General features: G+C 36.7%; 1 protein-coding gene across 2 annotated transcripts in view; it reads right to left on the bottom strand.

Moving 5' to 3' along the window:
- Positions 1-13,280, bottom strand: part of ANKS1B (ankyrin repeat and sterile alpha motif domain containing 1B) — a 441,596-nt gene that overhangs the window by 256,005 nt on the left and 172,311 nt on the right. For both annotated transcript variants that reach the window (XM_074144245.1, XM_074144246.1), the window contains exon 12: positions 12,843-13,023. In XM_074144245.1, coding sequence (XP_074000346.1) covers positions 12,843-13,023 — 181 coding nt within the window. The remainder of the gene's footprint in view (positions 1-12,842; positions 13,024-13,280) is intronic.

Raw genomic sequence — 13,280 nt, 5'->3', positions numbered from 1 at the left:
TCAAGAGAAATAACGTATGCTTTTACCTTTGTGAAAAATGCCCAGTAATAAAGGGGAAAACAGTCCTCCCTGTTCCCCAATCCTGTATTTTTAACAGTATTTTTCTTTTTTGTTATCCAATTTCTTTCTTTTTCAGTGTCATCTTTCTTTTGCTTATGAAGATGGCATAGGAGGCATTTCACAGGAGAAAAGAGGACAATTATGAGTATCATCTCACTTTTTCAGAGAGATTGCAGTGAGCTAGCAAGCAGGTAGAGTTATCCTAACTGCTTGAATAAACAGCAAGCGATTCAAATAATTGAATATTTATGGTTTTAACTGGCTTTCCTGGAATTTATCTCAAAAAAGAAAAGCAAAACAATGAGCTTGGTTTTCACAAAACCTGTATCTCATAGTCACGCTTTCTGATATTTGACATGGTAAAAGGGACAAATAGAGCTTTTTCTATACCTGAAATATTCAGAATCTCTCCTTTCTCATTGTTTTCATTCTTCTGATTCTTTTGTGGTACTGATAAGAATTGATTTATACTGAAGGCTTACAGGTGCATCTACATGAATGTTTTAGTTTGAATGGGAAATCTCCTGACAGTTCCCATTTATTGTGCTTTGGTTCACATCCTGGAGCAATCTCAGAGTGCATGAACTGTATTCCTTCTGGGTGAAATTAAATGGGAAGATGGGCACTTCAATGTGAGCACTGTACCTTTGTTGACTCTTTTTTGCAGAAATACACATGATTTGTTCTTCCACATCAAACATTCTAAGACACTATTTTAAGATACAGCAAGTATACGGTATATAGGATTCATTTGAAGGATACCTGGTTTTTACTTTTGCCTTAGTAATTACAATATTAAACTGCCTCTTAGTGGCCTGTTGCATAGGTAAATATAGAATTTGCATCATTTAAACCCATTTATCGGAAACAAAAATCCCCAACAACCACCCCACTGTCCTGCTATGGGAAAAACTAGTAACAAAAAAGTGAATTAACTTTTATTCATTTTTTGTTGAATTATTTGTCCTGAAATATTGAATTGTTATTGAATTATAGTATTGCTTTATACTATTCTATGAAATCCAGTGAATAGTGAATATTAAAACTGAATAATTCTACATCTACCTTTCTCCTGATTATAGCTCATGTAAACTAAGCATAACAGCAACAAGACAGCTCTCAAGCATGAAAATATATATATATATATATGATACCTTGATAGCTTCATAAACGAAAAGCTGCTAGGGGAGCATTATATTTGAAGAAAAACTTAAATTTAAATTTGAAAAAGCAAGCATAGTGGGCCCCAGAGAATTCAACTAAGTTGAATTTAAACTAAACTAGATTTTAATTAAAGTGGTACTCAAAACGCTATGAGGAAATTATTTTTTGTATGTGTTTGGGTTTTCACATATTTTGCATGGAGATTCTTCTTTCTTGACAAATAAGCATCTTGCAAACATTTGTGCAAGGATGTACTTCTCTGCAGCCACTTAAAGCCTGACCGATACCAGAAGTACAGATCTTATTATCAAAGCTACAAGCTATCTGATACATTAAAAAAGAGACTGCAGATAGCATTACAAATTATTGATCATCAGAAGTGTAACACGAACTCCTTGGTAAAACTTTGTAGAAGTCTATGTTTGATTTTTTCGATGACACGAGATGTGTGTTGCCTCTACTGTTGCCAATGGATTCTGGGGAGGGAGGGCTATAGAGAATCCTGACATGCCTATGAGATACGTCTGGAGACAGTAATTCTTAAATATTTTCTTAAAAAAAATATAAAATCCTTAATAGATGAGTAATACTATTCCTTGTGATCTGTACAAGATTGACCCAGACTTCATTCTTAACAGGGTACTTCAGCATAACTTAAATATTAAGAAATAACACACATAAATAATGTTGCTACAGAGTAAGTCTTCAATATTTTCATTCTTGTACATATACAAACAGTAAATAGCCACTAATGAGCTCTACAAAACATCAACAAAAGTGGGAATGAGACTTTTCTTTCAAATGATTTAACAAAAGGCTTCTCTTGATACAAGAAAAATATTCATAACTAGGAAAAAAAGCCTCACGATCCAAAAGAAAATGTTCTATATCTCAGGAATTAAGAATCTTGGTTCTATGAACAGTGCTGCTGAAATGCAGAAAATTGGCATCAGCTGGTGACACAATCTGCTAGGTGCAGGTGACACAAATGAAAACAGTAGAACATAAACAATGAACCCACTTTTCAGTCTTCTGAATTTTTAAATGATTGGAGACAAAAGGTGCAAATCCTTCATGGGGATTAGATGGTTAAGTGGGGAACTCCTTGCAATAATATCTGGTGGGTACAAAAATTATACATGGGTTCAATGGAGAATGGATAAATCCATAGAACACAAATCTACTAAGGTTACATAATACACAGGAAACATCCAGAAGGACCTTGGGCTTGGGAGGACCATGGGCTGCAAACAGTTGAAGGCTGTAACGATGTTCTTAAGTGTCAGTATGCAACTTTTTTGCAATTACGCATTTCCCAAAGGCATTCATATTTGGTCATTGTCAAATATGATACAGGGTAGATAAGTCTTTACTCTTACTCGGGCCAACCTTTCTAATGCTTTTTATTTTATGTCCTTCTGGTTTTGTCAAACTTATGAGAATTTATTCATTCAGGGCTCTGATAGTTCTGACATATTTTCAGAGTATAGCTTTGTATCTTTCCCAGACATGGCCACCTGCCCCTAATCTTATTCATCTGAATCAGTTCAAACTCTCAGTGAGATTTATTACAGCACATGATAGGAGCATTAAAATTGGATAGCAAACAGAAAAAGATGTAGTTGAGTTAGATGCACAGAGAGTAAGAAAGAGAAATAAAAATTGTCTTTTATTTCAGAATGGTCTTAGGAGGAAAGAAAACATAAAATTCTTTTTTAGTGGTTGATATGTAATACAGAGAGTTGTGTGGGTTTTTTTAAACAGGAGGTCACTAAATATGCTCAGAAGGTTAAAAGTTATTTTAAAAAAACAGGCACATTTTTGCCATTTTCCTCAGTTCCAAACATCTTACATAGGCCTCAGAAATACAGCTGATGAGCAGAAAGCTTTCTAAAAGATATAAACATTCTGGTAAGGAGAAAGAAGTAGAAAAGCAATTAAATATGAATAAGAGGATGTGATAATAAGAAAAGAAAAATAGATTGAAATGTAAGATAGAATATTCTAAATAACGCCATAATCAGTTTAAATGCATTCACAGAGTGAAAGAAAACTGTATCACAAACAATACTGTGGGGAACCAAAGACTAAAGCATCCTAGTCCTGTTTTCTCATAGCCTTCATCTTGCAATGGCAATTCTTCTGACTGATGAAGTTTTCATGAGCATGCCTCCAGAGCTTGGTCAAGCTTATTTACAAAATGTCCAAAGGAAAGACAAGGGAACAATACAAGACATGCTGACAGCCTAAAGACTAAAATGATCTATCTCTGCAAATGGTCCCACTACAAGTTAAGGAGTTATTTTGCTTCAAGCTTAGTAAAAATATCCAAAACAACAAAGCAAAGAGTTGACTAAGATGACAATCAGATAAATATGAGCATTGTCCATAGTTACCGGGCTTCTAGAAATGGCTAAGAATTGTAAATGAAACACTACATAAAATATTTTTTCTTTGACCATATATGTCAGGATAATTATTATAACTGGAAAAATGCACATCAGATATATATAATCAAAAATGTAAAATATATTGCTTCTAATAATTGCATTCTTAACATGTTCCTCCAAAGAAGCTCTTTAAAAATTCTTTACAGGATTACTGTTGTAAAATCTGATGTTCTTTCAGGAAAACATTTTATGATGTGATGAACCACTGTTACATGTCTGTTCTGTCGTTTCACAAGACGAGGATGCGTGCAACTAAATGAAGTGTAATAGATTTTAATAGTGAAAATAGACATGTACACAAACACGCATACATTACTTTATGTTTACTTTAGGAGCAAAAAAAGAGTTGAAGAAATAGCTAATACCTGAAACCAACAGTAGTGTAACATCCTTAGTGTTCCTAAGGATCCTGAAGGAAACCTCCAATTTCAGGACATTCTCTAAGAAATTCTCATCTCCAGCATCATCACAGCATTGCTCTATTTCCTACCTTCCTGCTTGCCAGACTGAGGCCTAACAATTTAGGTTTTCAAAATTAGTAAACGTATTTTACATATTACATGGGATTTCCCCCCCCCTGTATTGTCAACAAATGTTAATTGGCCTTATTCATAGTAAGCAAATAACGTGGGGGAAAAGAGCTAATCCTCAGAAGAGTAGCCATTTGAATGAAAGATAGGCAAGCACATTGCTCAACACGTGCCTATCCACATGTGGTCAGATGGTTCAGAATTTAATTTGAAAAGAGATTAGCTGTTCGTGTCATTTCTTGTTTTATTAGCACATCCAATGCTATATCTGACAACAGGACTTAGAGACTCATCTGCAGTTTTATTCCTTCAATATGCCTGCTTCAAACTGTTTTATTTTCATATTAGTTTACTTATGACTTTGGAATCAGAATATTCACATACTTAGTGACACGTGAGACAGTATGTTTGGAAAGCAGGTTCACATTATGTGGGTTTAGCCCAGATAATTTATTTAAGCCTGAGAAAAGACAGAAGGATAACACTGCACAGGCATGACTGAAGAGCTAGGTAACATTGTCATGAAGTTTAAGGTGGAAAAATATAACTATCTCCAATAAGACTGCTTTTAAGTTCAAGGGGCATGGGATTTAGGGGCTTATTGAATGTAACATTTCTCGGAAGCGCTAGTACAGAAGATCAGCGTCTTACACAAAAAAATAAATTGCTTTTGAATGGAACTATAGGAGTTAGTTTCAGCTACAGCTTTCCAGGCATTGCCTTACTTGATTTTTCTGCTATCAGATTTTTGGACATTATACAGCTCATGTTGACATATTGTTAACAGTGAGATATAATTACAATGAGCTTCATGAAGTATGTTGTTTTGAAACTGGAAGGTGTAAAGGCAATAACAGTTGACAAATAGAAGTTTATAATATTAATTAACTCTACAGTCTGTTCCTGTGGGACAGACTGTATCTTTGCCTTGGATAACTGTGCAAAGGCTGAAATTAGAAGCAGCAAAAAGAAGGGCAACATAAGGAGACCCTAACATGCTATATCTGCCGGACAACTTAATTAGAACAAAAAAGAAATTGTTTGAGACAGTACCAAGTATGATTCCCAGCAGCAGTTCCTGGAATAGCTCTACTACATCTTACTAACTGCACTCAGTTGAACTTGGCTATAAAACAGATAATCTTCACAGACAAAAAGGCTCAAATCGACCTGGTTTGAAGAATACCTTGGCAAATTTTGGTGTATTGTAACCAAGAAGACGATAAAGAAAATGAAAAACCAGAGAAAAGAGGGCTTGAATTTGACCTTCTCAGACATTTCATTGGGAAGAGCATTCTCAGTCAATGATAGGTTGGTACAGGTGCATAATACCACTTTTTTTGAGATGTTCCCTCACAGGAGGAGGAGGTGTCCATATACAGGATACGGGAATGTTTTATTTACCAGCATTTGTTGATTATGCTTATTTCACTACATGCCAATATTTTCCCCTTCTTCTGTCACTGGAAAACCATGTGTTATCTTGATAATTAGTAAAGTATAGTAAGGTATAGACAAACACAGTGTACTGGGAACTTACTTATAGCACACCTAAAAATACGCTCCAGCAATAAAAGGTATTTTCTTTTTTCTTTGCATTTCTTTCATCTTGTATTTCACTTCTAGTAATTCCAAAACTTTTTATAATTGAAGAAACAAGGCTTGAAGAGTCTACATAAACATTACAGTTTGATCTTTTCATATCAGATCTTAATATATGAGATATTTGAACAAGAAAGTAATGTTGACAAATATGTGACCTACTTCAAATAGCAGCTTTGCTAATGTCACATAAAGGAACATTCCTGCAGCAGTTTTGACTGTAAGTTTTGACTGTATCTAGGAATGCAGTATAGCCAGGAATTTTAGATCAGACCTCTGAACCAAGTTTCTAATACTTTCTAACAGCCACATTTATATGTAGAATATCTTGATTCTCTCAAAAGAGAAAGATAAACCTGCCAGCTTATCTTTAGGCATAGGGCTGCCTTTTCTTTAGAAAAAACAGGCTATGAGACAAAACAATGTGATCAGCTATTTTCTTTAAAAAAGATCTGAAGGCACTTCTAGAAAAAAACCTAAGGTGTGACTCAAATACTACTTTTTCATTGTAGAAGAGAAAAAAAATTATAGTCCACTTATTAAAGACTGAATTCTTGAATTGTACATTCTGGATTGTTCTAAGGACCAATGTAGCCTTCTTAGATGAACGAAATAACATTACTCATAGTCAGAAAACAAGACATAGAAAAAGTGAGAGTTACATTAGGGTCCTACAGCAGAGACAGACTTTGAAACTAAGAGATAAACTCAGTAAATACGTTTAGGTGCCACAACAAGATGAGAGAAAAACTGTATCCTCTTTTACAATGAATTGTATACAGAATTTATTGAAAATTTGAAGATTTTCATGGACTGAAAATAAAGATTGCAATGAGACAACTGCTGACATTTTTGCTGCACACATGCATCTGAGTACAGATCTATTTTCGGATCTGAAACAGAACAAGAATATCTGCAGAAATGTCTTTTTAATTTCACAGCCCAATTATACTGAGTACAAGAAGACATAATGAAGTTAATATGGGTTAGAGAAAAATCCATAATTCTAACTGATAAAGCAGAAATGAAAAATAAAATAATCCAGAGCGACAGTTTCAGCTGCAAACGCTGATTGTGCCAAGCTGATGTTACCAAGATGGCCACGATTTTGTTGCCTTCTATCTTTAAGATTTACAGTTTCAAAAGAATTTCAGGAATGTATAGAACTAGGCATAGAGCTAAATTAGAGAGGCATCTCCCTGAAAGCCCAGACTGCCCTCTCCTGGAGTGAATGATCTTGCACATCTAGTGGTTTGACACAGCCAAAATTATACGAGGAACATCTCACAAAAACCTCCTCACCTGATTATCAGGTCTTTAATTTTTCATGTGTGTTGTTGCACATAACCTACTAAACATGTATTCAGATGATCAAAAAAATGACTAGCATCTTGCCATAACAGAGTTACATACAATCATGACTTCCTTGTGCAATGGAATAGACTCACTTTTTATATAGAAAGTTTAATGATAGCAGCTGACATTATTTGGATCCACTGATCTCCAATTTGAGGTGGAATGCAATGCTATGAAAGCAAGATCATTCACTCTGAATTCAAGAACACTTCTATGAAGTCAGTGTTCTTGCTGCAAATAAAGTTGTCAAAATAGGCCACAGCAAAACTGCATTCACAGACTGCCCTACGTATACTGGAGTGAGAGAAGAGTTTCCATCAACTTGTTGCAGCTTCTTGCACAAGTTAAAGTTCAAAACAAATAACAGAATCTTAATCCTTGCATTTTAGTTGCAGGCAACCTCATATTAAGATATCTTCTGCCATCCATGCAGGCAACATACAGGATTTAGTTTATAGCCAAGGCCATCTGATCCCAAAGCTAAAGCACATACTTACCATTATATGTGGACTGATCTCCAGCTAATTAATCAGAAAATGTTTTCATACGCTGTCAGTCAGATAATATAGTGCAGTAGAGTTCAGTGGTTTTCTACTTGGTAGAAATACATTTCTTGAAAATCAGGATCCCTGTTTCAAATCAGGGGATGTAGGGAATTAGCAAACACCAAGGGTAAAACTGATATCCCCAAATACAAAAAGGATTTTTTTCTAATCCACCAGAAGTTACAAGAGATTGGTTCTTCTCTGGTAACAGACTATTGAGTAGAGGTAAAGTGTTGAAGATTTTAGAATTAGAATAATTATTTTTTTGTGTTCGTCTCCTGCTCTCATCTGAATGATAATGAATCATTGCAAGTTTCCTGAAGAAAACATGAAAAGCACTGAAATTGAGTAGGGAAATACTAATGCCTTATTTAGATGGTAGTTCCTAATTTAGAAATCCTGCAAAAAGCATTTTGATTGTTTCAAGGAAGGCAACAGAAAACTACTAGCTGCAGTTACTATGAAAATGGGTTCCTTCCTTATATTATTTCTTTCTGGTCAGCCAGAAGACACTTGAACTTGATAAGCCTGAAAAAGTAATTTGTTGCTTTTTGCTGATGAGGATTTTTAAAAAAACATGAGAGACGTAAATGCCCAAGAATATAATATAGAAGGAAACACTCAAATGCACATAAATCCTCAGTTATTATTGAACTAAACATTCTTTTAAGGTGCAGATCTTCCATGAATTTTCAGAACAAATTGGCAATTCAGAGGATTATAATCAAGACATACGATGAATTATAATTGTTGTCACTGTAGATCTGGAAAAGGAACAAGGAGCCTTTCAGTGAAATAACAGCTAGCTAAAGCAGACAAAAAGCTGTAGGAGAACACTGCTTCTGCTGCTCCTTGCTGACAATTATTATTCAAGGTTCAGCTTTTAACAATCTAGGTAAGAGACAAGCCTCAGAGACTTCTTCAAGAAAGACAACTTTGATGTGTTCTTTCTGGATTTTGGTATTCTCTTTACACATTAGTACTCCTTGTCTCTTGTATAATTACAGCGCACACAGTCTAGGAGGTTCCTGGAGTGTGTGGAAGATAACTTCCTGACACAGCTGGTGATTGAACTAACTAGAGAAGGTGCCCCGCTGGACCTGTTGTTTGTGAACAGAGAAGGTTGTGGATGAAGTGATGTTTGGAGGCCATCTTGGGAACAGCAATCACAAAATGATAGTTTTCAGCTCTTGGAGAAGTAAGAAGAGGGGTTGGCAGAACCGTTCCTGGAACTTCTGGAGGGCAGACTTTGGCCTGTTTAGGAGCCTGGCTGACAGAGTCCCTTGGGAGGAAGCCCTGAAGGGCAAAGGAGTCCAGGAAGTCTGGACATTCTTCAAAATGGAAATCTTAAATGTGCAGGAGCAGGCCGTCCCCATGTGCCAAAAGACAAGCCGGCAGGGAAGAAGACTGGCCTGGCAGCACAGAGAGCTCTGGTTGGAACTCAGGAAAAAAAAAAAGAGAGTTTATGACCTTTCGAAGAAGGGGCAGGCAACTCAGGAGAACTACAAGGAGGTCATGAGGTTATGCAGGTAGAAAATTAGAAGGGCCAAAGCCCAACTGATGCTGGTTACTGCCGTAGAAGACAATAAAAATAGTTCTATAACTACATTAGCAACAAAAAGAGGGCTAAGGAGAATCTCCATCCTCTAGTGGATGCAGGGGGGTAACAAAGGGTAAGGAAAAGGCTGATGAACTTAATGCCTTTTTTGCCTCAGTCTTTAATAGTAAGACCAGTTGTTCTCTGGCTTCCCAGCCCTCCGAGCTGGAAGACAGGAATAGGGAGTAGAATGAACCCCCTCTAATCCAAGAGGAAATGGTTAGCGACCTGCTACACCGCTTAGACATACACAATTCTATGGGGCCAGGTGGCATCCACCCAAGGGTACTGAAAGAACTGGCAGAAGTGCTCACCAAGCCACTTTCCATCATTTACCAGCAATCCTGGCTAACCAGGAGGTCCCAGTTGACTGGAGGTTAGCAAATGTGATGCTGATCTACAAGAATGGCCAGAAGGAGGGGCTGAAGAACTACAAGCCTGCCAGTCTGACATTGGTGCCAGGGAAGGTTAGGGACCAGATCATATTGATCGTATTGAGTGCCATCACAAAGCACATACAAGACAACCCAGTGATCAGGCCCAGTCAGCATGGGTTTATGAAAGGCAGGTACTGCTTGACTAACCTGATCTCCTTCTATGACAAGGTGACCCACTTAGTGGACATAGGAAAGGCTGTGGATGTTGTCTACCTAAACTTTAGTAAAGCCTTTGACACCACAGCATTTCCCACAGCATTCTCCTGGAGAAAATGGCTGCTCATGGCTTGGAGGGGGGCACGCTTGGCTGAGTGAAAAACTGGCTGGGTGGCCAGCCCAAAAAGTTGTGAATGGAGTTAAATCCAGTTGGTCGCTGGTCATGAGTGGTGTTCCCCAGGGCTCAGTTTTGGGGCTGGTTCTCTTTAATATCTTTACCAAATAATCTGGACAAGGGGATCGAGTAACTTTCAGTTACCTTCAGTAACTTTGCAGATGACACCAAGCTGGGTGGGAGTGTTGATCTGTTTGAGGGTAGGAAGGCTCTACAGAAGCATCTGGACAGGCTGGATCAATGGGCTGAGGCCAATGGTATGAGGTTCATCATGGCCAAGTGCTGGGTCCTGCACTTGGGTCACACCAACCATGCAGTGCTACAGGCTTAGGGAAGAGTGGTTGGAAAGCTGACTTGCAGAAAGGAATCTGGGGGCACTGGTTGACAGGTGGCTGAATACAAACCAGCATTGTGCCCAGGTAGCCAAGAAGGCCAATAGCATCCTGGTTTATATCAGGAATAGTGTGGCCAGCAGGACTAGGGAAGTGATTGTCCCCCTGTACTCAGCACTGGTGAGGCCGCACCTCCAGTACTGTGTTCAGTTTTGGGCCCCTCATGACAAAAGAAAAAGACTCTGAGGTGCTAGAGCATGTTCAAAGAGCAACAAAACTGGTGAGGAATCTGGAGAACAAGTCTTATGAGGAGCAGCTAAGGAAACAGGGCTTGTTTAGTCTAGAGAAAAGGAGGCTGAGGGGAGACCTTATTGCTCTCTACAACTACCTGAAAGGAGGTTATAGCAAGGTGGGTGTGGGTCTTTTCTCCCAAATAACAAGTGGTAGGACAAGAGGAAAGGGCCTGAAGTTGCGAGGGGAGGTTTGGATTGGATATTAGGAAAGATTTCTTCACCAAAAGGGTTGTCAAGCATTGGAACAGCCTGCCCAAGGAAGTGGTGGAATCACCATCCCTGGAGGTATTTAAAAGATGTGTAGGAGTGGTGCTTAGGGACATGGTTTAGTGGTGGACTTGGCAGTGCTAGGCTAATGGTTTTCATTCAGACTGAGATTGTCTGTCTAATCTGTGACCTTATATATTACTTAATTCTAGGATAGAAACCATCTGAGAAGGGGTGAGATAATCACACTTTTACTATAATTATTTCATTTACTGATGGTAAATTAATTATTTACTTATGGTAAAATGTACTCTTGAAAAACTTGCAGAAGATGCCCAGAACTTCAGAACCAGTCATTTTACTTTTGCTGGTTTTGCTTAGCTTTCTAGGCAGAGGCAAGACAAAAATTCGGCTTCCACTCAATCCATAAATCAAATAATCCACAAATTAGAAATGTAGAGTTCTAATTTCAGACCAAATGAAATTCAGTGATTAAAAGTTACCGAGCGCAGTCTATTGTAAATTTAACCAAAGACAAAAGTAAAGCAAATCCAGATATTATGAACTTAACCAGAACTGTGCAACAGCAGAAATCAGAAGTTAATTATCTAACTCCAATAAATGTTGTTTTCTTATTTTTGCTTTTAAACATCAAGACATATTTAATATCATTCAATTACCAGAATAAAGTTATGATCACTGAAGAGAATTTACAGTAGAAAAAACAGTAACAAGAATAAGCCACCCCAAAACCTAAAGAATCAAATGACCCCAGACCTAGGAATGAAAGATACCATTCAAATTCATTATGTCCAGTTAGGCTTGAGAAGATTTGCCATATCCATGAATACAAGCACATTCTTTTAGTTTCAAAGATAATGACACAGTCAGTCCAAGAAAACCAATATGAATAATTTCTGATAATTTTAACTCTTCTTTCATCACAACAGATAGAATTTCTCACTCATTTCATGACAAGTCTTTAACAATATAGTTTTTCTTTGATCTAACTATGAATTTTTTATTTTTTTTTTATCATTTAAAAGCAACAGTTTTCAGAATTTTCAAACCCTACCAACCAGAAATGTACAGGATTCATCTCATTTGCATACTAATGCTACAGAAGCCAGTTGATAAGTTTGTACTGAATTTCAACATTTGTATTATTTTTTTATAGTAATCTTCATCTATTTAGATCTTAAATACAGTATCCCTTTAAAAGAAATAACTCCATCTGCAGATGCGTTTCAACACATCAGCTTTCCCAAATATTATACCTTTCTGTTACATGTTTAGCCTAAATAAGGCCCCTTGCATGTGACATTTGAAGGGACAGAAGTAGCTAAATGCATGGTTTAGTGAGACTTCCGTGCTCCTGAAGTTTTGATCCCTGAAGAAGAAAACATTTTAATCCTTTTTAAAACATTTCCATTATGTAAACTTCTATATAGACATAAAACTTTCACAGCTACAATCACACTATCACTCTATTCAATACTTACCATCAGAGAAAATATATTGAAGTTTTGCTTTAATGAATGCCATTACTGCTGCAGAAACAGTATCAGGTTACTTAGAAATCTTCCCTTCCTTGTCTTTACTGACGGTCATATTAGAGTCTGCTGACCACACAATGATGCAAGTACATGTGTACCTGAATCAGTCATTTCAAAAACTACAATATCTAAATTCTAGGCATTTCTGTAAAATAAAGCTCACTTTACTCAAAATATAATACTCAGGAAAAAGTATATTTTAATATTAGTGATGAAATATGAGAAACCTTTTTTGAGCAGCAGAAAAAAAAAATCAGGAATAATTTTGTGTATTTATGATAAATGTATTTCACTTCCAAAGACCGTAGTAATTCCAGCTTAACCCACAGACACATAGTTTTATAAAATTTGTTGATAGGCAAAGTAAGCTTTTTTTCTATACCTGGAAGTTCTCTCTCTTCAACACTGTATTCCAGAGATCCAAAGGAATAATTGGCTGGACTAATTGCAGGAGTAGAAATAAAACTTGCACAGCCAATGGATGAGTTGATTTCAAAATAATTGTGGCTGTGATTCATTCGGTGAAATTCCAGAGAAGACACTATTGATGTGCGCTGCTTGGGCTACAAGAAAAATAGAAGTTTGGAGTGAAAAATACAGACTTTTTGTATAGTTTTCATTACTTGACATTTCATGAATTTACCTAGGGTTTCTCTCTTTTTACTGTTTTTATTTGGCTCAAAAGTTATACTAGTAAAAATCATTTCATATGACAAGCTGTGGTGATGTAGAGATAATTTCCTTCCAAAATCTGGATTAATGTTTATTAGAAAAAATGCATGTCTTCATTCTAATCAATTTAATTCAAAATAAAATATGG

Source organism: Numenius arquata, chromosome 2 (genome assembly GCF_964106895.1).
Source record: "Numenius arquata chromosome 2, bNumArq3.hap1.1, whole genome shotgun sequence".
In the NCBI taxonomy this organism is placed as follows: domain Eukaryota; kingdom Metazoa; phylum Chordata; class Aves; order Charadriiformes; family Scolopacidae; genus Numenius; species Numenius arquata.
Note: the sequence above shows the minus strand (reverse complement) of the source record. Positions and strands in the feature narration are given on the sequence as shown.